We start from the raw sequence: 27,221 nt of genomic DNA on the forward strand, positions 1-27,221 counted from the left end.
GATGAGTAGAAGAGGGCTTTAAAGTGTTGGTTCACATTTAACATTCACATTCTAAGCAACTTGAGGTTGGCGCTATCGGTTTGATCTGATTGTGGATCTTGACTGATATTTCCCCTTTAATCGAACAGCTCTAATTTAGTAATTTAGACAGTAGAAATGTATGTCATTGCTAAACAATGATCATTTTTTGATACTTCCAGTGTTTTCTTCTTTATGTAGGTTTCTGTCCAAGCAGCCTTGTTGTGATACAGTATCAAAATGATATGACGGCAGTTCCTTTGTTATCTGACTACAGATGAGCTTTGTATATCTTGATACAGACTCCAAGTGACACCAACACTGAGAATAATGCCATCCTTGCCTAATGAGTCCGGTAGATATTTATTATATTTGTATTTAAATAACAGTGTTCCTGTGCTTTCACAAAAGTTATGCGTTTTCTATCTATCTATCTATCTATCTATCTATCTATCTATCTATCTATCTATCTATCTATCTATCTATCATCTCTCTCTCTCTCTCTCTCACTCTCTCTCTCTCTCTCTCTCTCTCTATATATATATATATATCATGTAAAACGTTATTTCTTTATATTAAATATTCTTCTTGAAATTTTTTTTTTCCGACCCAAAGATCACCAAGCAACATGCAGCCTTTCCATGCACTCCGATTTGCCTTATCAGCCTTCTAGTTCTATTAAAAGGAAAGCCAGAAAAAAGAAGAAAAATGGAGCAATTACTGCTAACGTCGTGGGCACCAAGTATGAAATTGGTAGGTGTTGAAGACAGACCTGCCATCTTTCTTAGTTTTCAATTTGCTGCTATGTACTTTTTTTTAAAGTTAATGTGTGTGTTTATATTGGCCCTGTTCACAGCTAGTTAATCCTAATATGTATTTCAGTTTTGCCAGGAGAGAGGAGAAACAAAACGACAATATCTGGGTTTCTGATATATCCTTCTCTTATCTTCCTGTGCTTGTATGCATGAAATGAAATACAATCTTGGAGTATTACAAATCTGTTTTACACTTATGGGGTAATGCAATAAATGTCCCATTGTTTGCACCAGGTCTAGTGACCTGCAGCAAACAGTCAGATGTTTGATTTTAAAGAGGTGACCAGTACATACAGTACATACATAATACATTTTATAATAGTAATAATAATAACAATGAAGCTAACAACACCATAACTCATGACTTTGCCTCACAGGGAATTTTGACTACCACAGTACAAATAAACAGAGGTGGTGGTCAAAATGTCCACAAATCACAGGTCTCTGCTTCTCATAGCAAAAGCAATGTTTATGGCAGCGACTGGCTGATACCAAGAAAATGCTAAAGTGGCTGTCCCATATCTGTTGTAGGCAAACTATTCCCAAAGATTTGCTATGGGAAGCCCTGTGTACCATAAACTTTATTTAATTAAAGTATCCTTGTATATATCTTGAAGTTATTAATATGATACCGCAAATCTGATATTCAAAGATAATTTTTTTGTAATCTGTAAAAGTTTACCTTGTTGACATAAAAGATCAGCACACATAAAACTGATTTACTTCTAAGGGAAATGCCAAAATATAGGAGACATTCCAGCATCACAAAAGAAAAATACATCTCAGTTATATGTTTTTGCTTTACATTTTCCGTGCTATTTCCACGTAACATAATTTATAAACCGTTACTAATTAAATATCCAATTTCAATAAACTTCAAACAGCCGAGGTTTGTGGTTTTCACTACCCCTTTTTATTGTTATTACTTGGAGGTCCATCTACATTTGTTGATTTCACTAGAGCCCAATCTCAGCATATGTTAGCTGCAATAATTAAAATATAAGTAGCCGGTTCTCATTATATTGCTTCTTTGGCCTCTATTACTAACAAATGTAAAAAGCTGCTCTATTTGCTCATTATACGGGCACTTTTGCAGCTGTCTTGACACCACAGTTTCTTGGAGTCAGTTAATCAGCTATAAAATTGGGTGTTTATTGGATTAATTCATATTGTTATGCAGTAAAAATGTCCTTTCTCCTCCTGAGTAAATGAGCAGTTTCTATTGACTTAGTAGATAAAGAGGGCAGGGTCCTAGGCAGTTCATCTCAAGACATCAAGTACATTTACAGGCAATACAGTATATCATTGTATACAATGGTAAGTCAGTCAAAATGTCTGCAGCAGCATGGAAGAAGTTGCTTCATGTATTAATTCTGCATTTTGCAGCCTATAGCTGGCCATCTCTGCAGACAGTTTAAGTGATATAATTGCACAACCTTCTTTGTCAAGAGTGAGTTTATTGTCATTTCATCCATATACGTTTGTACAGTACACAGTGAGACGAAAAAACGTTCCTCTAGGACCATGGTGCTACACACAACATAGATGTACAACAGACAAAAAGTGCAAAAATATGCAACTCCTGCAAGACAGGACAGCACAGTGCAGGGACAAGACAGTGCACACTCTGTAGATGGAATATGTTAAGTAAATAATGCTAACCGTCAGACATGATGGGTGTATCATTGTGATATGATAGTAGTAAGAACATGATAAAGAACATGATAAAGTGCAGATGTTGCCTGTTTTTGATGACACTCCGCTTTCTGATACCAGTTTGATTATTATTATTATGATCTGAGTTGATTATATTTTAAATTCAGTTCGTTTAGTGATTGAAGAAATGATGTTTACTAAGGCTCGGGACGACGACGAGACAGCAAACCTTATCTGGAGTGATTGTGCTGTTCAACATGAGAAAATTGCAGAGCTCAGGAATTATCAAGTAAGAAGCTTTATGCCTGTATTTCCAATAAAATCTATAGTGCTTTGTGGCAGGGCATTTGGCTGGGCAGAAACCTAAACTATGCAATTTGTCTTAATTCTCAGGCCTGTTATTAAATGCCGACAAGTATGCTAGCTCTTTCTGTATGATACACAGCTAATTTTGTACTGGTAGGGTAGAGAGCTTTAGGCAATATATTGTGGGCCTTCCTACAGAACACCAACTACAGAGAAGATAAGACATTGTTACAGAGCCCTAGCTATTTTTCACATATCTTTTGCTTTTAACAGTAAAGTCTTCAAAAATGCAGTTTTATACATTTCTGTGCAGACACTTGTTTAATTAAATATTGAAGTTAAAATGTCATCGAGTATAGACAAGTATTTAGGATGTGTCTTTGAAGCAGTATTTTGTAACATGAGCAATGATTGAACCATTAATATCTGATGAGGTTTCTTGTGCTCAAGTTGTCACACTCATAAAGAGAGCTAAATGAGTAGCGCCCACGGTGCCAGGTAAAGTCTCACATGCCTAAAGGCTGTTAGGGAGCAAGTACTGCAGAGAAATAAGTATTTGTATTTTGTTGTGATGGTTTGTAGAATATAATTGTTTGATTTTTACTTCTGAGAAGTAAAGCTGAGAAACATTTCTCTGAGGAATATCTGACATTTTGTGTTATGGATTTTTTCAATGCAAACCAATGGGCACATTTGCTGATGTTAGGCTTAGTCAAGGTACTTGCTATTACCATCAAAACAAGAAAACCACATTTAAATGCAAATTAGCTCCATCTAATTAAAATGAAAATGTGTTTACACCTAAGTCCCTCAGTTACACATACCATTTTTAACCTGCCATTATAATATGTGTGAATATTAATTTTTGTTTTGTTTATTTTAGCGAATAAATCATTTTCCAGGGATGGGAGAAATCTGCAGAAAGGATTGTCTTGCAAGAAATATGACCAAGTAAGAATATATGGTTGTTTGTGTGCTTTTTTGTCTACTTTGCAAATCTACTAATTGTATTACTTCATTCAAATGTGGGCTTTAATCTTCCAATAAAGATTATGTATATTGCGTTCATTTATTTGTACAGCATCTGTATATATTAGAGAACATTTTTAAGCACTCACTCATCAGACTCAGCCCCAGTGGAACTTTTAATCAGATTTTCCTAATAAAGGCATGCATTGTAGTCATACCACAGAAGCAAGATAAAATTATGTCATGTTTATAGGCTATAGGAGGAAACTGGAGTACCCAGAGGAAAAACCTTATAAATATAAGGAGGACATACAGCCTCTGTGCTCATAGTTCTCTGTGCCTCTTTCAGTGTGCAGTATATATAGCCTTGGTCCAGCATCTCAATGATCTTCACTGCTGCTTTCTGCTTTGTATAGTATTAAATATAATTCTCCCTTGGGCAATTGCTACATATATAACCTTTGTCTGAGAGAGCAAACATTGCATTACCTTTAAGTTTCTTGGGAGAAGTACTCAGTTTAAAACTGTCTACTAATTGTTACTGTCTGTTCAGAAGCCCTTCATCCGGTGGGCATTCAATTTGTGGTTAAAGTCTAGAGCTAAAGCAGATTTATTTAATGTTAGGGAGATTATAATACATACTTCATCATTATTTCATCTGTTTTTACAGAATGATCAAGTGTCAACCTCATGAATATAACTTTATTCCTCGAACCTGGATTTTTCCTGCTGAATACACCCAGTTCCAAACATATATTAAAGAACTAAAGAAGAAAAGGAGACAGAAAACTTTCATAATCAAGCCTGCTAATGGAGCAATGGGACATGGGTAATTTTCACCTCTAGACACATGCTCCATATATATAGGCACAAAGATTGACCAAATGCAAAGTTGTGGAGAGTTGGGTATTGTTCATTTTGTTTACTTTAAAATATAAAATCATCTATTTTCATAGAACTTTTCATCAGATATCTGTAGTTACATAATTAATTTGGGTTGAAAAAACACAAAAGTTCAACAATACACACATACCTATAGAGACCTATCAATACGCTACATACATTACAATAATTTACTCATTCATTACATTACAATCATTATAGTCATTACAATCATTGCAATACATACCTATACTAAATTAACTGAAGATCTTAAATGGAAACACTGATCATTGTTAGTCTCTGCAAAAATATATTGCATAAAACAGCCTATATGTATAACCATGTTTCATCGAAATAAGCAATTTTCATAAAAATATTATTCTAGTAGTATGTGCCATTGACTAATCCTAAGTAGAAAACTGATATTTTAAGTATAATTCACTATGCTCCAGTGCAAACCAAGGACACACATAAGGTATAGTTTTCTTTTAAGATCACTGTAATCTTGGATATTATGCTTGTCCAAGAAGTCATCCAAGCTCCTCTTAAATACATTAATAGAATCAGCGATTACAACATCACCTGCAGGACATTGTACAGCCTATCTGCCCTCACCATGAAAAAATACTTACGCTGTTTCACTGCGGTGAAGGGGGATTGAGGTTCTTGCCAAGTATGCTAGTAGTATGTGTAGTGATTGATATATATTATGGCCTTTCTTGTAAGAGCTGTAGACAGTCATTGCATGTGTTATTTATGGGCCAGTTTATATGATTTGATTCTGCCTCTTGGAACTCTCATAATCTTAACTTGCTCTTTTGAGGTTTTTCTGACTTGGCAGATGGCTTGTGTTTATGACCCTCTGATGACTAGGAGGTATCCCTGAGATGCAATCATGTTATTTTTAAGCCAGAGTTAGCTTAGTCTCCATATTTTTTCTGGGCTGTAGGGATACCATCTGAGAGTGAGGGAAATATCAGTTGATCAGAGTAAGAGCCTGGTGAAGGTATACTATCTGCTCCACCAGAGGAAGGAGATCTTGATTGAGTTGGGACAATTCTTAAAGGAGAAGGAAACCCTAAAAATAAATAGGACATGCCATGTTTTATATACTGAACGTATTGCACCAGGCTAAAGTTTCAGCTTCTCAATAGCAGCAATGATCTATAACGTCAAACTTGTCACAGGGGGTCACCATCTTGGAAAGTGTCTGCAACACTCACATGCTCAGTGGGCTCTGAGCAGCTGTTGAGAAGCTAATCTTAGGGGTCATCACAAATAATCAAGCAGAAAATGAGATTGGCCTGCCATACACACTGATGCTACAAGGCTGATTATTAAATTCTGATGCTAGCTGCACTGGTTTCTGTGCTGCCATGTAGTAATTATCCATATTAATTACTAATCAGCCATATATTGTAACATTTATATTCTATGTGTACTGTATATTGTGAGTTGGTCCCTAAGCTCAGTAAGTGACAGCAGCACAGAACATTTGCAGTAAATCAGCAGAAAAGAAGATGAGGAGCTACTGGAACATCTTTGGAGACGCAGATCTTTACTGCTAAAGGACTGTGGTTGCCTGCGGGTGGTACAGAAGCCCAAAACATAATGTACAAAATTTCTAGCTACTTCTTTAGTTTAACGTTCCTTGTCCTTTAAGGGCCTATTTATTATGCTGTGTAAAACAAAACACGGCGAAGTCTGGTGATGTGTAGTGTGTTATCCTGCTATTTTTTTACAGAGCACAACAAATATGCCCCTTAGAACCTGCTTTGTATACATACAGAGTGTGTGTACCACACACAAGAGAAAAAGCAATAACTGCAGTTATGTTACTTTTATAGCATTTCAGTGACTTTGGAAGCATTTCTTATACTTTGCCTTTCATTGTCCTTTTACCAGATACATAGTGAAAAATACATTTCCAGAAAACTTTAAATGAAAATGAATTTGAAATTTCTTTATACCTAATCTGAAGTCAGAGAGAATTGTCTTAGGGGGGTATTTACTAAAACTGGCATTCATCTAATTTTTTTATTAAACAAAATTGACCTAATTCCCATCCATAAATTTAACTTATTTATTAATAATACTGCTCAAAAATGTCGGTGTGAAAAAACGTTGCATTTCCTTGTCTTCGACACTCCGAAAACTAGACCATAGCAAATTGTCACTGCAAATACACAAAATTATCGGATGAAAACCAGCATGGATCACAATGTCAAGAAACATCTTCAGGGACATCTGCTATTGACTTCTACATGACCTCGACAGGTTTTAAATGGAGTATTTTCGAATTTTTTAGCAGCTTTAGGGTATAATAAAGCCCCACTCAAGTGTGAAACACGCGTCTGTGTTGTTGGTACGAGGGAGTCCACTGCTCACAAAAGTGGAGTTAAGAATAGTTTATATGTTTGTATCGTCATCACGAAACCCCACACAGGGTGAAAAAACTTACCTGCAGTTCCCCTGACAGAGTGGAGTTTTAATATGGCTGAACAGCCAGTCCGTGAGTAACAATGGTTTATTGAGACGAACATACGCCAATTTAGGAGATCTAAAAACAACAGTATAAGAGGGTTATTCTGTTACCTGTGTGAAAAAAAGCTTGGACTGAAAAGCATTATATGTATGTGACCAAACATATTGATGTATTTAAATGTTATATTTGTATGGTCTAGAATTTTAAATGCACTTTATTAATAAAAAACTTTCTTAACGATATCCTGGAGGGTGCTGTAATAAAAGCTCTTTTGGTGGTCGCTAGTGACCAATGGTGTAGTTCCTTTTTCCCTCTAAAAATGAGTTTTACCCTTTTAAAATTCGACCAGAAAAAATTGAGCTTTAATAAATAGGCCCCTTAAAGGGGTTGTTCTCCTTCCAGTTCAGTTGGTTTCAAATAGTTCACCAGAAATAGAGACTTTTTCCAATCACTTTCTATTTGTGACCGTTTTCTAATATTGAAGTGTAAAGTCAAAATTTTCACCTTCTAAATCAGCTGTTCTAAATTGATAGTTTAATTTAGTTGATACATTTGTTATCTTTGTCCCTGCTGAGCAGAATACCTGAGTTTCATTAAAGGCAGCTGTTAGAATTGAAACAATAGTTGCTAATATTCCACAGATGCTGCTTAGAAATGTATCAACTAATTGTATCAACTAAATGTAGCAAATTGAAACAGCTCAGAATGCTCCTGGATCACTGAGCTGCCAGACAAACACCAGAGACATGGACATTAAACTTTAAACTTAGATTTTGGAAAAACAGTAAAAAATAAAAGACGGAAAGTAATTGAAAAAAGTCTTTATTTCTGGTGAATAATTTGAAAATAATTGAACTGAAAAAAGTGTTTGGAAGGTGAACAACACCTTTAAACTAAACATTCCATGAACATTTGCTTTTCTGACATAGCTATATATTTATAAAAATGTACAATAGGTGAAGTAGAAAATCTTAAATAAAAGACTGATTTTCCTGTTTCAATCATTGACAAGTGGGCCTTAAAATTATGTTACCAGTTTTAATTGGTGGCTAGTGATGTAAGTTGGCCACATGACTCACTGAAATTTGTGTATGTAAGATAACGCACACCAGTATAGAATATATGGATATTATAAGTCACCTCGGAGTTCCATGACCTGTATAAAAGCACTCAGCCTTGTGTCTTCATACGCTCATGGAAGTCCTCTGTGACTTATTTTTATACGTATTTTATAACAGGGGGTTTATTATTTCCTATATAATGTCATGTAGTACAGGCATCTGTATCAAGTCCCTGCCCAAGGGTTGTTTGTACTTACTGCATGACAGTTGTGGGCCCTGCAAATTTTCCTGCTGCCAATTGAGAAAAAACCCCAATAAAGGCTCCTGCTTAATGTACTATATGTATTATAAATAGAATATAAATAATGTCATATTTTTCCAACAGAATATCACTAACCAGAAACGGAGAAAAACTTCAAGCTCAGGATCACTTAATTGTACAGGAATATCTTGAGAAACCCTTTCTTCTTGAAAGTTACAAGTTTGATCTACGGATTTACATTCTTGTTACCTCCTGCGACCCTCTAAGAATATTTTTATATAATGATGGACTTGTTAGGATGGGCACAGAGAAGTATCATTCTCCCTCTGAATCAAATCTGGTAAGCTGGAATATGACTATGTATCGTCTTTGTTTAAGTGATCACAAGATCAGGTGCATTCATGAATATATAACATAAGGTAAAGAGGACCCGTATGATGGCGTTTAACGAAGGGTATTAACAGAAGTGCAAATGGTCTATTTAAAGGAAAACTATACACCTAAAATGAATACTTGAGCAGTTTATATCAAATTAAGTGGCATATTGAATCTTATCAAACTGGAATATATATTTTAGTAAATATTGCCCTTTTACATCTCTTGCCTTGAACTACCATTTCATGATGGTCTCTGTGCTGCCTGACCAGAAATACTACAACTCTAACTGTAACAGGAAGAAGTGTGGAAATAAAACACAGAACTATGTCTGTTAATTGGCTCATGTGACCTAACAAATATAGTTTGTTTGGTATGTTTATGTGCACTGTGAATCATACAATCCCAGGGGGCAGCCCTTATTTTTTAAAATGGCAATTTTCTATTTATGATTACCCAATGGCACATTTTACTTTAAAAGTATATTATTATGAAAATGGCTTATTTACATGAAGCAGGGTTTAACACATGAGCTATTTTATGCAATATCTTTTTCTAGAGGCCTACATTGTTTGAGGGGTATAGTTTTCCTTTAACAAATAAGGAGAAAGGTTCCAGGTGTAAAACAAGAAGCCTGTTACGAAGTCCTGTATTTTTGCACATTGTTCCCAAAATATAAACTGAACTTTTATTTAAACTACTGATTGGTGGGATACTTTACTTTTCTATAAAAATAGTGGTGTGGACAGTTGTCCAGTCAAATATCTCATACATACAGTCAATACTTTGTTGTTGCGTTGTTGTTGTTGTTGCGTCCAGATTAATGTGGAGGTTTTAAGAGAGCCACTAACTTGATCTGTACTGTTTCTTTCTTAAAATATGAAAAAGAACAAATAGCACCTTTCTTTGTGTAGTGACATATCATCTGTTACTTAACTACATTTCCCAGCATGCAATGACAGGCTGCTGGCAGGTATAGTGTAATATCAGCTGGACAATCACAGTCACAGGCAAAAGGGTAGGAAAAAAAACAAGCTTGGAGCAGAAATTATTGCAAAAAGTCAGGGGGGCAAATTCACTAAAGGACGAAGCGCCTAACGCTAGCGTTAATTCGCTAGCGTAGCGCATTTTCGTTAATTTGCCGATTCACTAACGGACGCTGGCGTAAATTCGCTAGTGTTACTTCGCACCCTTACGCCTGGCGAAATTTGCGCAACGGACGTAACTACGCAAATTCACTAAAGTGCGAATTTTTCTGAAGTGCAATAGAGTAGATAGGGATTGCTTCCAAAAAAGTCCTAAAAACACTGGCATTTTTCCTTTTTTTATGGGTGATAGGCTGAAAAAGATCGAAATTTTTTTTGGGGCTACCCTCCTTCTCTCCTACATTTTCTAACTCATGGCACCTTAACTATACAGTGGGCACATGTATAGGGCAAAATAAAAATTTTATTTGCTGTTTTGAAGGTTTCCCAGGCTTGTGTAGTGATCCTACATATACCTCCATTGTAACTTCAATTTGGCGCCGTATGCAAATTAAGCATCGCTAGCGTAACTTCGCTTTGCTTGGCGAATTAACGCCAGCGCAACTTCACAACCTTACGCTTCCCCTGAGCGCAACTTCCAATTTTAGTGAATTTGCGTAGCGCTGGCGAAAATACACCTGCCGAAGTGCGGCGAAGCGGACGCTGGCGCAACTACGAATCTTAGTGAATTTGCCCCAAGGTTTTTTATGACAATGGAAGAAGCACTGGATTCCAAAAAATGGTTGTAGGATCACCTTACAGAGCTTTGATTTTCTCCATTAGGATAAAATGATCTCAAATTACCAGAACACTTGACAGCAGGGCTCATTAAGAAATGAACCACACAGTGTACAAATATAAAAAAAGGCTTCAATACACTTTTTATTTTGCACTTAGCACATATTGCACAGTGCATTGTGCAAATAGCTGCAGGCCTCTGTATTCCATGCTGACTGTGTTATTCAGCTGCTATATACAGCCTGCATTGTGGCCCTGTCCTAACCGCTTGCTCTAAGACTGCTGTGAGCTGCACCACCTGATGATGCTCTCTGCACTAAGTGCTGGCTTTTGATGCGGTGCAGAGAGCAGTAACCCCATGGGGGGGGGGAAGGGTGGAATAATTGGGGGGGGGTGATGGTTACTACTCTGTGAGCACTAAGTACTGTACTCTTGCATTTGCCCCCCTGGGGTTCCTAAATCATCCATAGCATGCTTAGTTTTGGGGAATTGAGTGAAGATTGCTCAGGATCAAATTAAATTACTGAGTGTGCTTTCAACCAGAAAGGCCTATATGAGATCCAGAACAAGCTTCCATTCTCACTATCAATCTATATCTTGAGATTATTTGGATATGTATCCATAAAAGTTAAATCACATCTTGACAGTGTGTAGCTGCAGGGGACATTCTGGCTATTTTGCCTGCATAATGCAGTAGACCCGATGCTACCCGGTCTCCCTGCCACTTGCCTCTTCTAAGCAGAGCAGGAACGCCATACTCTCTAGTGAATAGGCAACTTTTGCACATTGCTACACCAAAACAGCTAAATTCAAATAAAGCAGAAATTCTCTTCTTAAAGTTATAATAGGTGGCTTTTGCTGCCCTGGTAAATAACCTCCTGAGGATAGCTTGTCACCTTGACCCATGGCAAAGGCACCCTTACCTGTCAAAGGAACAGTTCAGTGTAATAATAAAAACTGGGGAAATAGATAGGTTGTGCAAAAAAATGTTTCTAATAAAGTTAGTTAGCCAACAATAAAATCTATAAAGGCTGGAGTGAGAGTGAGCAGATGTCTAACAGAACACTACTTCCTGCTTTTCAGTTCTTCAACTTAGTCAGCGACTTAAAGGCTGCCACATGGGACATAAATATTCAGTGAGTTTGCAATTGATCCTTAGCATGCAGTTCAGATTCAAAAGCAACAGATATGACCCATGTGGCCCCCCTCAAGTCATGTATTGGTTACTGCCTGGTAACCAATCAACGGAAACCAAGAGAGCTGCAAAGCAGGAAGTTGTGTTCCGGCTATAATGTTAGACATCCAGTCACTCCAGTCTTTATACATTACATTTTTGGCTGACTAACTATATTGAAAATTTTTTTTTATTTTGAACAGCCTATTGATCCAGTTTTTATTTTTATACTGAACAATTCCTTTAATCCCCATATAGCTCCTTTCTGGAAACATCCCCAGTGTTTGTGAGTGCACAGATCTTGGAACTGTTCTATGCCAATTGTGTTCTCACCTTCTGTATTTAGGATCCTCTTTAAATTAATTTTTCATGAACTTCTCTGACTGTTTAGCAGTATTGCTACTATAGCAGGATTAAAGTACAGCTTAGCAAATGGGTGGTCATCTAATGGAAACCAGTCATAAATCTGAATGTACTCCAAGTATAATTTCTAATAAAAGAAAGAACGTTTTCCCCAGTATAGAGCAATGTAAATGCCTAAATTAATTTGAAATAACAAAAAAGTCTGAATTGTATAAAGGGACTTTCACAGCGGCACTAATTAGCAATTGCACACCTTGTAATTCCCAATGTATGAAACAAACCTCTTCAAGATATGTAGTCCCAAGCATTTAATTATGTCTCCCAGGAATCCAACATAGTATTTTGTCACTACATTTTCATTATAATAGTGATCAGGCCCGCATGTGAATGAAAGCAGTATTAATGCATTCTCAATTCAAAAACACATTTCTTTTCAATACAAATTTCCTCAGATAGGACAGACACATGCAGTGCAAAGTTCATTGAATATCAAATAATAGTTTCCCAAACAGGTATGTAATTTGTTAACTATTTAAATGAGGGCCATCTGCTATAAACAAATATTATTGTAATTAATTAATTTTTTATATTGTAATTTCTATTGGGCAGGGCCCTCTTTATCCTCTTGTACCAGTTTCCTGATATATTTTTGAATGTAATCTGCATGCTCAATGTAAATACCCATTTCGTTTACAGCACTTTAAAATATGTTTGCACTTTACAAATACATGTTAATTGGAAAAATAATTATACTTAATACAGATGGATAACACCTCCCACATTCAACTTTTAATATGCTGTAAAATAGATTTTATCCTCATTACCTGACAGATTACCACTGAGATGTGTACCCCAGACCTGGGGTTTTCCAGATAACATATCTTTCTATAGTTTGGATCTTCATACTTTAAGGGGCACATTTACTTAGGGTCGAATATCGAGGGTTAATTAACCCTCGATATTCGACCATCGAAGTAAAATCCTTCGACTTCGAATATCGAAGTCAAAGGATTTACCGCATTTCATACGATCGTAGGAAAAATCGTCCAATCGAACGATTTTCCTTCGATCAGAAATTTGTTAGAAAGCCTATGGGGGCCGATGTTCGTTAGGTTTTAGGTGGCGAAGTAGTTGGTCAAAGTTTTTTTTAAAGAGACAGTACTTCGACTATCGAATGGTCGAATAGTCGAACGATTTTTAGTTCGATTCGAAGTCGTAGTCGAAGGTCGAAGTAGCCAATTCGATGGTCGAAGTAGCCAAATAAAACATTCGAAATTCAAGTATTTTTTCTTCTTTTTCTTCACTCGAGCTAAGTAAATGTGCCCCTAAGTCTTCAATAAAGGTTAAATTTATCTTAGTTTCGATCAAGTACAAGGTACTGTTTTATTATTAGAGAGAAATTTGGATTATTTGAATAAAATGGAGTCCTGTAATTTGGAGCTTTCTGTATAACAGGTTTCCAGATAAGGGATCCCATACTTGTGTGTGTGTGTATATATATCTCTATCTCTATCTCTATCTCTATCTCTATCTCTATATCTGTGTGTGTGTGAAACACATATCAGAAGCTTTGCCTATGATGTTTGGAAATGTCAGTGAGGGTCCTTGAAGTGAATTAAATTTACTGGCATGGTTAAGGTTCTAGGTAGCATATGCTCAGACACTGTACTTTTGAACTGCACATCTGAAGATATGAAATATTCTATTCTGCTATATATTTGATGTATTGTATAAACAGCTCTAAACTTTATTTTTTATGAGTGCATTCAGTTAGTGTGATCTTTCAAGAGTAAATATTAGTAGTGCTTATAGTAGCCTCTCATGTTGTCATGGCTTAGTAAATATTTTGAATGCTATTTAGCTTGTATGATGAGTGCAGAGCTTTTCTAGAAATTGCAAAAGAAAAACGCATACACATTAACCCTCAACAAACTATATTCGTTTGAACGCTATAGAGGAATACCTAGAGGAATGCACATTAAAAATTATCTGTGCTGCAAAGGCATATTCTAATGTCTGATTTATTAATGCATTAAGAAAAGCCATCAAAGTAAGATTTTAGATTAAACCAGATAAAGGACTATGTAAAGGGTCCAAAGATCTGACAACACAAACACACCACAATAACATGTTTTGCATGCTGCCTTCCCCCTACATATAAGCTTTTTTTTTCTTGTTTCCTTGTAATGCATTCAGATTGCCTCTATCAAAATAAATGTTATAACCCATTCAGTACAGCTAGATATATGTATAACCTGACAAGTAAGGGACTCCCCGAGCTCCCAAGCCGCAGAGGTTCCCTGAACTCTCACATGCCGTATTTGATCCTGATTATTATTGGAATAATCAGGGCAGCTCTATTTAATCACTTCATCCTCAAGCTAAAGGAATATTGTATTATCAGCATACACATCTGCATTTTCAAATAAACAGAGGAAAATATATGCTTGAAAGTGGTTTCATAAAAAAGAAAAAAATGAGAGAGAGAGATACGTGATTACGATAAATCATTTTACCCTGCTGCAAAATTGGTTGTGGAATACATAATGTATTTCCAGTATCCCTGCCAGCAGGAACATTTGTTAGCGTTGCACAAAAGGAGAGCCCTCCCTACTTTTCCTGTGTGTGCTGGGCTTAGATTGCTTTGTATTTTTAGCAATCATTTGATTTATTTTTTTATTTTTGTTTGCAAAGGTTTGCACAAGGTCATTGTCTTGCTGGATAGATATAGGTAAATCATTTACAGCACATGTTACTTAGTTATGCAAGTAAATATATTTATATAAAACATATTGTGACCCGCATGAGAAGTAGGGTGCAGGGATTGATCAGTCACTCTTACGGGCACTAGTCAAAGGACCGCAGGGACTTGAGATAACAAATAGGCACCATATCCTTAAAAGACTATGGTTGGTGGGTTACTTGTATATTCATGCAACTGCAACACATATATTTTGTGGCTTGTAAAATCTACAAAATCAGCATATTGCGACTGTAAACATACATCTTCCCTAGCGTGTTTGGAGAAGAGGCTGTTAGGCTCAGCATATCTCAACCAGGTTGTTTAAGATCATCATTTTTGGCTGTACATTAGTTATTCTCTGGAGCCTACGTACATTGATTGATTGAGGATAGATGGTCCTGAGGACACCACATATACTGCCTGGATTACTTACTCATATTTTTTTCTGGAATATGAGTTATTTTATGCATTTATGTGAACAGAGCTCCCTGTTTCTGTCTTTCACAGGGAAGATATTTTTTATTGATCTTCCCTGAAGTAGATAACAGTTAAAAAATGCACAATTTAATTCTGCATTTTCAGCAAATTTTTGCAGTTTGCATGTGAAAGTTATTGTATATACATTTTTGGCTTGTACAGCTAGATTTATTTAGTTGCCTCATTATTATAACTGGCGTTCATGTAAACAATGGTGCTCAGACTATGACAAACTTTATGCTGCTGCTTATTTTTCTCAAGCATATAAGTTATTCATTTTAGGTCTGTATACTGTGCAGTTCTGAATTTTTCCGATTATCCAGTGCAGATCACGATGTCTGCCATTTACTTCTTTAGACATTGGCAGATTTTCAGCAGCTTTGGGGTATGATAAATCTCTAAATATCTGAAGTTTCTCCTCTAAAAACCTTGACCTGAAAAAATGTAGTTTTAATAAATGTGCTCCATAGTGTCTAAGGACAGGACATCATAATAAAGAAACAGAACTTGTCCTGTGTATAAACATGTTGCTCACCAACTTCTTGGATGTTGCTCCCAGTGGCCTTAAAGCAGGTGTTTGAATTCCAGGCTTGGGGCAAGTTTTGGTTGCATAAGAACCAGGTGTACTGCAAGTCCACATAGGGCTACCAATAGTCAATCACAGCCCATATTTGGCACCCCATACATTTTTTACATATTTTTTTTATATTTGAAAGTGGCTCACAGGTAAAAAAAAAAAAAAAAAGTATGAGGATACCTGTAAGTTTCTGGGCAACTTCCTGTTAGCTAGGTTTCTATAAGCCACAATAGGACTTACATGTGGCAGACTGTGGGCCCCAGTTGGAGCTTATACCTCTGCATTTGATGTGGGTCTGTAAATTAATCTTCTGTAACATTAGCCAGAATTTTACTGCAAAGTCATAGTGGGTTACCTTTATAATGCCTGGAATTCATTGTCACTTGAATTTGGAAAACAATATTGATTTCATCTTAGTAATTTTGTCTGCTGTAGTTTTATATTATACTGTAAACTTGGCATCTGGTATGGGAGAGATAAAATTGATTGCATATATACATTCATTAAAATATATGTATATCTTTTCATTGTATTTCAATCGTTCCATAAATGTAATGAAATCATTCATTCCTCTGTAATACCTGGCTTTTTTTTTTTGCTGACATGCATAGGAATTCCATCCATTATTTGTGTTGGGAGACAAAAGATTAACCCTTTAACTGCTTATGGAAATTTTCATTGTTTGCAAAACCTCTTTTGTCGTTAAGAGTTAATAACATGATATCAAATAATGTTTAATGTGTTTTTAAAGAATTTCAAATGCAGCCAGGGTTGCCACTTGTTGATAAGCGTGTTGGTTAAAAGAAATAAGTAAGTCCAGGTTCAAAAGTGGCAGTTTCATAACAATAGATTAAGCTGCGTTAAATATTGTAGGACATGAAAAGATGACAATTCTGTAAATACACAGGGCAGGGTGCTAAGAGACAGACTAGAGCATGCAGACCTGTGCCTCAGTGTTGAATATAGTGCTGTCTTTTTTTAGATGTGCTATAAATTTACCCTGGTGGTCCAGTGGTGCGGCGGGGACGCCCGCCACGCCGATCCGTGTCCGGCGCCATCTTGGTTCCTTAAGGGAACCAAGATGGCGCCTCCTTGTTATTTAAAGGCGCGTTATGACGCCAGCGTGCAATGGCGCCAAATTTGAATGTATATAAGGTCTATTAAAGCTACAGGACCTTTCCCATGATAGGATTTGTTCCTGGTGCTTAGCTGTTGCTATTCCTGTTCCTGAAAACCTGTTTGATTACCTGTTGTGACCCCAGCCTGTTCTTGACGATTCTACTTTCTGTATCCTGACCCTTTGCCTGATATCTGACACCGATTCTGATTGACTTCCTGGTTTGACCCTTGCCTGCCTGACTACTTTTTTTCTCTGCCTGCCCCGACCCAGCCTGATCTGACTACTCTATTTGCGTAAAGCCTTGTACTACGGCCTTCTGCCCAAAGACTCTCGCTAAACAGTCGTGCCCCTCTGCCTATCCAGAACATCTGGCCTTGCACCTCTCGGTGCTAGGCATTTGTTCTGGTGTTGGGTGCCAACCGTTACAAAGGCATTTAGGCACCCATGCTCACAACCTACTCTTAAGTCACTTTAGGGAGCAGCAGGTGGTGCAGGATGCAGTGTGTCATATATTTACTGCAAGCATTAATTACAGGACCGTGCTGGACCCTCAGCACTGCACTGCACCTTGATTCAGCACAACAGACAGGCTGCACTGAAATACCCTGCCTCAAGTACTCTGTAACTGAGCATTAAGGGAAGTGATTTTGAGTCCTTCATTTTCTTGTGGATTATGTGTTAAATTACCCCTGCAGATGCTGGAGCAATGACGTTAGGTTATAACACAGTACGATAAAGAGTAGCTCCCCAAAACCTGATGAAAGAAACTGATGTAGATGAAAAAAGTACTTTATAAGTACTTTATAGTATAATATGTAAATATGTGATCAGAGTGCAATTCTAAGCTTCCCCCCCCCATGCTATTTCGGATAATGGAGCTCATTTATCAACACTTTGCAAATTTGCCCATGAGCAGGAAGAACAATAAATGCAACAATTTTATTAGTTGACATGGGTTACTGCCCATGGGCAAATTTGCCCAGTTATGATAGATGAATATATACTGTTAATATAATGACCTGCTGCTTACAGCGTCCAACTGTAATCCAGTCAATGAACTAGCCAGAAGAACAAAAGAGAATGGGTCTGATGTCCCCCTGTTTAGAACAGTCCTCTTCCTTCTAACAAGTTCCTCAAGTGGATTACTGTCTTAAAATAACCAGCAGGTGGTGCTGTTGTAACAAAATTCATTATATTAACTGGATATTTTCTGTACCATCTTGGCATGTAAGTCCTTAGAACAGTACTTATACAAAAGATGTATCCTTAGAATCAGAACCAGAAAACAAAAAGAGATAAACATATTGTTTTCAGTTGCAATTACATTTACAAATAACTTTAAATTAAAACCCAAGGAAAATTGGGGCTGATTTAGAGAGATGTAATGCATTGTTATAAGCAGAATGTATGGAAAAACACAAGAGGTCCTCTGCACTCAGCCCATTATCAATATATTAAGGACATTAAGACATTATGTGCCTTAAGCTACTAAAAATGCCTTACCCTTTAAACAAAACAGGGATTGTTTGTCCATATTTTGCAATATATTCAAGCTGAATGTAAACAGCATAATATCTGTTTTGAGAACTGTAAATAGGAATTACGTAATGCACTAATTATTATTCAGATTTATTTGCAAGCACTGGCATTTGTGCAGTCATTACATATGGCAGCTGACAAAAGATGGATCTGTTTCCAAGAGCTCTGTCCATGAGCTGTAACAACAGCCATATTATTCACATATAATATATGCCTTGCCTTTTGCTGCTTGCTGAATGGATAGTTATAAAAAAATGCATCTGAACTTTGGGAGATAGGTAGTAACATGCCCTAGTCTAGTTACCCAAAGTAATCAATATGACAATGCTGTTTATCCTAACTGCACTTGATAACGAATTGGTTGCTATGGGTTACTTGCCTGTGTTACTTTACAAGCCCATTTGTGTTTGTCTTTTGAAAAAATAATTCAGGAACCTCAAGAGAAATCTCCCAACCTAACAGTTATTAAGCATTGTGACAGAATACATTGTGACCTTGTGTGCAATGTTATACTGTCTGCACAAAACATTTTTTATGGACATATGTTCATGTATCTATGTTCTTTAAAACAAGGGAAAGTTGTGCTCACCACTGATTTTTAAAACCATTAGGTGGGGGTGCAATGAGGCTGTGACCACAAAATACATATAGACAAATACAAGAGTCCTCTACACTCAACCCATTATCAATATATTTAAGACATTTGAGACATTTTGTGCATACAGCTACTAAAAAATGCCTTACCCTTTAAACAAAATCTCGAAAGCAGGTTGCTGGTAAAACTTAGTCCCTGTGTAAAATGCATAATAAAGCAATAGAATTCTTAATGAATCAGATGAAAATTGAGCGTAGGACTGGCCTAGGAAAGCTTAAATATATTGCAATATATGGACAAACAATTTTGTTTAAAGGATAAGGCATTTTTAGTAGCTGTATGCACAAAATGTCTCAATGTCCTTAATATATTGATAATGGGTTTAGTGCAGAGGACTCTTGTATTTGTCTTTATGTTCTTTAAAGACATTTGGTAATGGCAACTTTTCTTTTCTAAACCTAAGAATTTGGAGCTACAATACTTTCCAGGGGTTCCTTTGGCAGGTGCTTAGAAAGTAGATACAAGACATACTGTATATTATTTTTCTTGGGCGATAGGTCATAGCAGAACATGTTGAGCTATATATAAATGTATGTATGTATGTATAACTTTATTTGTAAAGCTCTAAAAAGCCACAGCAACACACAATGCTTATAAATATAGGATAATAATAATAGATTTTATTGACACAGAAACAGGGTTATGATGACATTTTGAAGTGGTTTTATTTACTCTCCTCACAAAAAAGGTCATTTTGTAGAGCTCTTTGGGTTGATAAATATATTGTGGTCTCTTATATCTAGCAATGCTACATTTAAGTTATTGGGAAAAAATTTAAAGCCTGTAGTACCACCTTTGTCATTATATTTGGCCTCCTGCCAGCATTTCCCATACATCTCAATAGAACAATGTCAAATTCTGAATTGTGGTGCAGAGAAATATTACATAGAATCACTTTATAAGATATGGCAGATTTCTCATTTTAATCAGCTGTAGAAAGTTTAAATCTATTATGAATAAGATGATGCCAGACAATTAAAAACTATGTAGGTAACATTCATGGCAGGGTACCAAGTATGTTACATATTCTAGGAGAGATATGTAGAATATTGTTGTTATTATTATTATTAGTAATAATAACATGTATTTATATAGCGCCAATATGTTCTGCAGCATTGTACAATAGAAGGGTGTATTCATCAGATATATAAAGGACTTCAAATGCTGATCAATACAGGAGGTAAAGGGGCTCTGTTCAATAGAGCTTACAATCTAAAAGATTTGTGCTTGTGTCTTAAGTTCTAAAGTCACCTTAATGTTTTCCTAAGACATGATTAACATTGTGGCTTTAGCCTATATCCTGGTATGGTTTAGCCAGAGGTAGTTTGAATGCCATAACATACACAAATGGTTGCATTTCTCCCATTCATTAAAATAATAACTGCCTGTATGCTGACAAAGGTGACTTACACACTGAAAAGGCAATATGTCAGAGCTGCAATCTGCTGGGCAGCTGCCAGCATAAAGAAAATATCTACCATCTTCTATTTACATCTACCATGCTGTGCTTTTTGTATAAGGCATAGCAATCATAGAACAGAAAAAGACATGCTTGTTTATAATGGAAAGAGAAACCTTCCCGGCTTCTCTATCTTTCAGTCTCACTGGGTCTCTCTCTCTCTCTCTCTCTCTCTCTCTCTCTCTCTCTCTCTCTCTCTCTCTCTCTCTCTCTCTCTCTCTCTCTCTCTCTCTCTATATTAAAATCTTATCTGCTAAACTTAACAGGTGGGAAAAGCAATAGTGAATTATATTGAATGGCCAGCTGGATCTATTTTGCACAGCGAGAGAGATAGCTACCAAGAAGAAAAAGATCCTAATGCCTATTGTCAGAATCTAATAAAAAGATTCATCTTTACTGTCAGAGACCAAAGTCCAACACAATGTCATAACAATACATTCCGTTTAAGAGAGACTACAAATATACATAAAAGGCATACATGGCAAATCATAGTAAGTAGGAGCAATTATTTTATCAGTTTTGCTGTATTGCTTGCGGCAGTTAAGTGAGTAAAAGGATATGACAGGAGACTGTACATCTTTTAAAGTGATTCTGGTGCCTGTAACCTATACAGTGATTCCTTTTTACACTTTCCAGAATGTTGATGGGTAGGGCCAGGAGAAGGGTGATATTTTTGGTTTGGAATGCTATTTTCTATTATTATATTATATTAAAGGGCATTTAATATTATCAATATATGTTAGTTGGCCTCTTTTGGGGATGCTTACACACCTAAATACAGGGGGCTTGTATCCCTGTCTTTTGCGATTGGTTCATGTGCAAAGACTGTCCTGCAGCTGATTGTTGCAAGAAGATTTCCGACAGGGGGTTTCAACGCTGCACAAAACCTTTTCTTTCCTGATTGGCTCCTTGCCAACTGCATCAAGTTCCAGAACTGGGGGAAGAAATTCTGGGAATGCCAAGGCCCCCTTGGACCCCCTGGCTATAAATGGGGGGCTGGAATATGTCAGTATTACTAATAAACCAGTTGGACCCCATTTGCATTAAAAGTGCCCCTAAGCTGTCCTCAGCCCAGAAGCACTTACCCCTTCCTGACATTCTGACCAGACGTAGCATAAAGAACTGTCCGTCAGCCATGCTAAGCTAGTGGGAGTTGTGTTTAGGGTTACTTGAAAAGCCAAAGGAAAATAAATATTGTCATAGATCTCCATCCCATATTCTTACAGTAAGGGATCCCACCCCCATCCCCACTATTTTATTTATTGCCTTTTCACACAGTGGTTTTCTGTGGCCTAAAGGAACAGTTCAGTGTGAAAATAAAAACTGAGTAAATAGATAGGTTGTGCAAAATAAAAAATGTTTCTAATATATTTAGTTAGCCAAAAATGTAATCTATAAAAGCTGGAGTGAGTGTATGTATAACATAGTTACATAGTTAAATCAGCTTGAAAAAACACAAAGTCCATCAAGTTCAACCCCTCCAAATGAAAACCCAGCATCCATACACACACCCCTCCATACGTTTACACTTTTCACAGCATAACAGAATAGAACCCAACTTTCTGCTTTTCAGCTCTCTAAATCTGAGTTAGTCAGTGACTTTAAGGGGGGCCACAAGGGACATAACTGTTCAGTGAGTTTGCAATTAATCCTCAGCATTCAGCTCAGATTTAAATGCAAATAGTTATGACCCATGTGCTCCCCACCCTCAAGCCACTGATTGGTTACTGCCTGGTATTATGTTAGACATACAGTTACTCCAGACTTTAAATATTATATTTTGGCTAACTAACTATATTGAAAATATTTTTTATTTTCCTCTGTTTACCCAGTTTTTATACTTAACAATTCCTTTAACCACAACAGTGCCTGCTAAAGTTCTCTCTGATTTCTATGTTTGCTGACCCAGGCAGCTTGTTGAAGTGATTTATTGAAGCCCTTCTGCATGGACAGTTGTTAGTAACTAACAGCCAGATAAATAACTGTATGTACTTTGAAAACAGAGGGACATGAATTAAATGTATTCCTGATGCAGCAATTTGTTAGAAGGCGAACTGCTCCATTAATAATGCACTGTGTTTTTTACAGTCACACAAAAATCAAGTTTTCTAAAATCTTTCTTTGTTCTTTTCTGAAAGGTTTGTGATGTAGTAGAATAGAACTAGTGGCAGCATTTCTACATTTGTCCACTGGATGGAGAGCTGGTTCCATAAAAAGAAGCACACTCAGGAATGTGCTTTAAATGCAGGCCAGTTGTAATCACTGAGGATCTGAATGCCGATTGATTCATTATTTACATTTGGTTTTTTAGTTTACATTTAATTGTGTTTTTTTGATCTTGTGTGGGAATGAGCCTTACTTTCATAACTGGGCCTATTACTAAAAATAGTACATTTGCTAACGTCTTCCAGTGCAGAATAATGGAAAGGATTGGGAGAGATTTAGATTTTAATAAGTGACATTGTGAGCGTGTTAGTGGTTCTCACACCGCAGCGCTTGCAGCCAGGTTTGTCTGGAGGTGTTCCACTATCTCATCAGTACACACCTGGTGCCGAGTACTGATGCCTAACAATGTGCCGTCTATCCACAGCCAAGTCTTGCACATATAGCATGTGCAGTCTGTCATTCAGGATTCTTTTTGGCATTTTCCAATAAAATATTAGGAGAAAGGGACATAAATCATTATCACAGTCAAGAAAACAAAGTCTAAAAAACATAGTGGCCATTTCTATGCACCGGCAAACGCTATTTAAAAGTGCAGGACAACTGGTTAGTTCTGATAGAACTGCTTATACAGTAAGTGCAGCTCACCCCCCCCCCCCCCAATTCACTATATGTATGTGTGTGTTTATGTGCTGGATGAGCTTCAGAACATTCCTCATACACAAATTATTGGAACGAAAAAGGCTTCTTTCCAAAAGTATTTATGATCTCCTAAGAGACTTAATTTCCTGATTTTAATAAGCGAGTCACTAACCACTGCTCAGGCTCACACTTGCCAAATAAAAATCCTTATAATTGACATAATTACAAAAGAATGCAGTATCGATCTCCTTGACTTATGGGCTCTGTAGACTTAAGCTTTTCATCTATCTGTGTTTTTTCTACAGATATAGCACACTAAATTGAAGCATCTGACACACAGAACCATCCTTTCCCATTGCAATGAATGTGATGTTGTATGGCCCTATCTATCTATCTATCTATCTATCTATCTATCTATCTATCTATCTCTATCGGTCATCTCTCTCTGTCCATCTATTGTATCATCAGTCTAATCTAATCAACACAGTGTGTTCCTTAATCTCTGTTCATTTCAAGTATTTCTTTGTAATTCCTTGTGTTTATCCACAAATCTAACATGTCACAGGAAACCTCTTCTGCTTATCTTAGTCTTTTTTATTCATATGTATTTAGAATGTGACATAATCTGCAGTGCAGCACAGTAGAAGGGTGTAAATATAAAGTATACACTTATATAGAAATACTAATTAATTTGGTAGGTAAAGAGGACCCTTAGTAGAACTAAGTATCTGAAAAAAATCTCAAGATTTGTCCAAGGTTTAACTTTATCATTTATCTCCCGGTAGACTTTCGCCGTAAGCACAACAATGGCTGTTTTAAAAAGAGGAAACTGAAATGAATTCTTGAACGAGTAGCATTAACACACAACATTTTTCATCAATGTACAGAACTTAAGGGGTCATTTACTAATGGCAGATAAACAACCTTTCAGCTTTTGCACTGTTGCTGGAAATGTTCGTTTTCAACAGCTGGATGGATGCGAGTCTGAAATGCCTGCACTTAGACAAACAGATTAGAGCATACGATTTTCTGCATTTTCTCATTAGCACAAATATTTTGAGACGTTACATTTCTAAATGTAAAAGCTATCTTGGGATTATATCTAGTAGGAATAATTATTCTTAGATATTCTGTCATTGTCAGCTGTACTTCTCAGGGACTATACTACAAAGACTTCGGGGAGGCATATAGCGGTTGCAGGTTAAATATGCATCAGTGCACTACATTCATTTTAAGAATTCCTCATGTTGGTGGTTTTGTTTGCATTTCTTCATACCACATTCCCATCAGTAGTAACCTTTTACACTTTGAGGCTCCGAAAGGGGGTCTGTTTAGAGATATCAAGAGAATGTACATGTGACACCAAAATAATCACTGTTGAACATTGGATAAAAAATATTCAACAAGCACAGAAAAAAAAGAGATTTAATGGTTTCGTCCAAGATTGGGCAGATGGAGAGGTGTAATTTGTAGAAACATTATCTCTGGCACATAAAACACTATTGACTGTGACAGTTGGATTTCATTTTGCCTGGAAATATGCTAATAACCTTGCACATATTCCTGTTTCATGTAATTACTGCTTAGATGGAAATTTGCAGTTCACATACATGTAAAATCTTGATAAATGAATCAAAATATTTAATTCTGTAAAGTATCCTGATGACGCTGTGCTATCTCTGAAAGTGCAAAATAAACTGTCAGATTCCATGTTTATTCCAAGTTACCATTTACCCATGATTTTAATTGTACTGTTTCCATGGTAGTCTGGCAAAAACCTGCAAAGTCTTGTCATGTATTTATCTCTTTTACAGAGCCAGTTGTACATGCATCTGACAAACTATTCTGTTAACAAGCATAATGAAAACTTTGAACGCGATGAAACGGAGAATCGAGGCAGCAAGCGCTCCATCAAATGGCTTACAGAATTCCTACGAGCCAACGATTATGACATCAGCAAATTTTGGAGTGATATTTCTGTAAGATGTAGTTGGATATTGGGGATATCATACATAATAATATGGGAAAACAGCTTGTCCTTATTTTGTGATAACTCCTTTTATAGACTACTGTGTGTCTGACTGTGGAAATGAACCATGGGATAAAAAAAGTGCTGCTTAAATTAAAGTTAACCCATTTAGTTATAATGTCTAATAAAAATACTACATGTTATCCAGAATGCTTAGGACCTGGGGTTTTCGTGATAATGGATCTTTCTGAAATTTGGATCTACAAACCTGAAGTCTACTAGAAAATCATGTAAACATTACATAAATCCAATAGGCTGGTTGTGCTTCCAATAAAGATTAATTATATCTTAGTTTGGAGTACAAGGTACTGTTTTATTACTACAGAGAAAAAGAAATCAGTTTAAAAAATTTGGATTATTTGGATAAAATGGAGTCTAGGGTAGATGGCCTTTCTGTAATTCTGAGCTTTATGGGCAACCAGTTTGCAGATAATGTATCCTATACCTGTAGAAGCAAACCTTCTAATGGATTTGTTTTTAAAGTTGTATCTCTGGTTTTAAAAATATAGATTTAAAAATGACTTCTGACTTAACACACACTGATAAAAACCAAACTCTAAAGCCCTGTGTATGTAATCTAAACATATCCCGTACAGTCTATGTTAAATCCCTAATAAAAATGAAATAATTAAACCTAAATAATCTCCACTGTAATCCTAAAGAAACGTTGGAGAGCCCTAACCAGGTCTAGATAAATATAGCATCTGCATTTTACTGTACTCCAAAACTTCACTCTTAGTAAATGATGGATTACAGAAAATGCTATGCCCTGTCTCTGTAAGGAACAATGTTAGATTTTAATCCCAAAGTATTGCTTTGAATTATTTAATTGATTACTGCCTGGGTGTAAATTTGCCCACGCACTGGTCAAGGTCAAAGGTACATACATAAGTAAATGTGTGTGGAATGCCATAATATGAATGACATCCAGAAACTAAGGCAGCTTTCTCTTTCAATAGCCTTTTACCTTGGTATGTAATAAATAAATTATCCATGGGGAAGAAAATATACAATTCAATATCTGCTGTTGTACTGCATAATACATAATACTGGGCTGTGTTCTTCTTTAAACAGCCAAGACTCTTAAATATATCATGTAATGTTCTTGTGATCTTATTGAGTATTATGCTTTCATGAAGCATTCTCATATACTGTAGTAAATGACACGGTTTTTAGGTATACATATGGAAGGTTGATGAGAGGCAGCCAAAACAAAAGGTTCAGAGAAGCGTTCTCGTTATTAGTTATTCTCAAGGGCAAGGTATTGCATGAACACTCAATAGATAATTAAAAGTCTTTTGTCTAAGCAATAGGATGCCACAGAAAGGCATGGACTGGAATTATGTACAGTTGTCACTTATGTTATGGCTTGATGTTGATTCCAGTTATGTTATTTATAGTGTAGTTTCTATGTAAAATATTGAAGATTACTACTTCTTCTTTTTTTGATGTCAATGTAAATCATGTCCGAAAAAGCAATTTTAAAAAACTAATGACCAAATAGATTCCATTACTTTTCTTGGGTTAATGCAAAAGTACTGGAAATGTCTTTCTTTGTAAACCCCCAGTAACCAATGAGATACTATCCTGTAACAGCACAGGCCAATGCTCGTTGCTTTTATGGGACCAGAAACTTGTGAATATGATGAAAAGTGCAGGGCTGGTTTTGACTACATGTAACATTACGG

At 36.4% G+C, this 27,221-nt stretch overlaps 1 protein-coding gene across 3 annotated transcripts in view; it reads left to right on the plus strand.

The window, feature by feature from the left end:
• The window catches only part of ttll7.L (tubulin tyrosine ligase like 7 L homeolog), a 136,226-nt gene that overhangs the window by 14,408 nt on the left and 94,597 nt on the right, over positions 1 to 27,221 (plus strand). For all 3 annotated transcript variants that reach the window (XM_018256687.2, XM_018256686.2, NM_001092004.1), the window contains 7 exons: positions 220 to 373; positions 634 to 771; positions 2,657 to 2,778; positions 3,679 to 3,746; positions 4,435 to 4,593; positions 8,578 to 8,794; positions 25,319 to 25,483. In XM_018256687.2, coding sequence (XP_018112176.1) covers positions 349 to 373; positions 634 to 771; positions 2,657 to 2,778; positions 3,679 to 3,746; positions 4,435 to 4,593; positions 8,578 to 8,794; positions 25,319 to 25,483 — 894 coding nt within the window. In that variant the 5' untranslated portion in view covers positions 220 to 348. The remainder of the gene's footprint in view (positions 1 to 219; positions 374 to 633; positions 772 to 2,656; positions 2,779 to 3,678; positions 3,747 to 4,434; positions 4,594 to 8,577; positions 8,795 to 25,318; positions 25,484 to 27,221) is intronic.

Source organism: Xenopus laevis, chromosome 4L, assembly GCF_017654675.1.
Source record: "Xenopus laevis strain J_2021 chromosome 4L, Xenopus_laevis_v10.1, whole genome shotgun sequence".
NCBI classification, from domain to species: Eukaryota; Metazoa; Chordata; class Amphibia; order Anura; family Pipidae; genus Xenopus; species Xenopus laevis.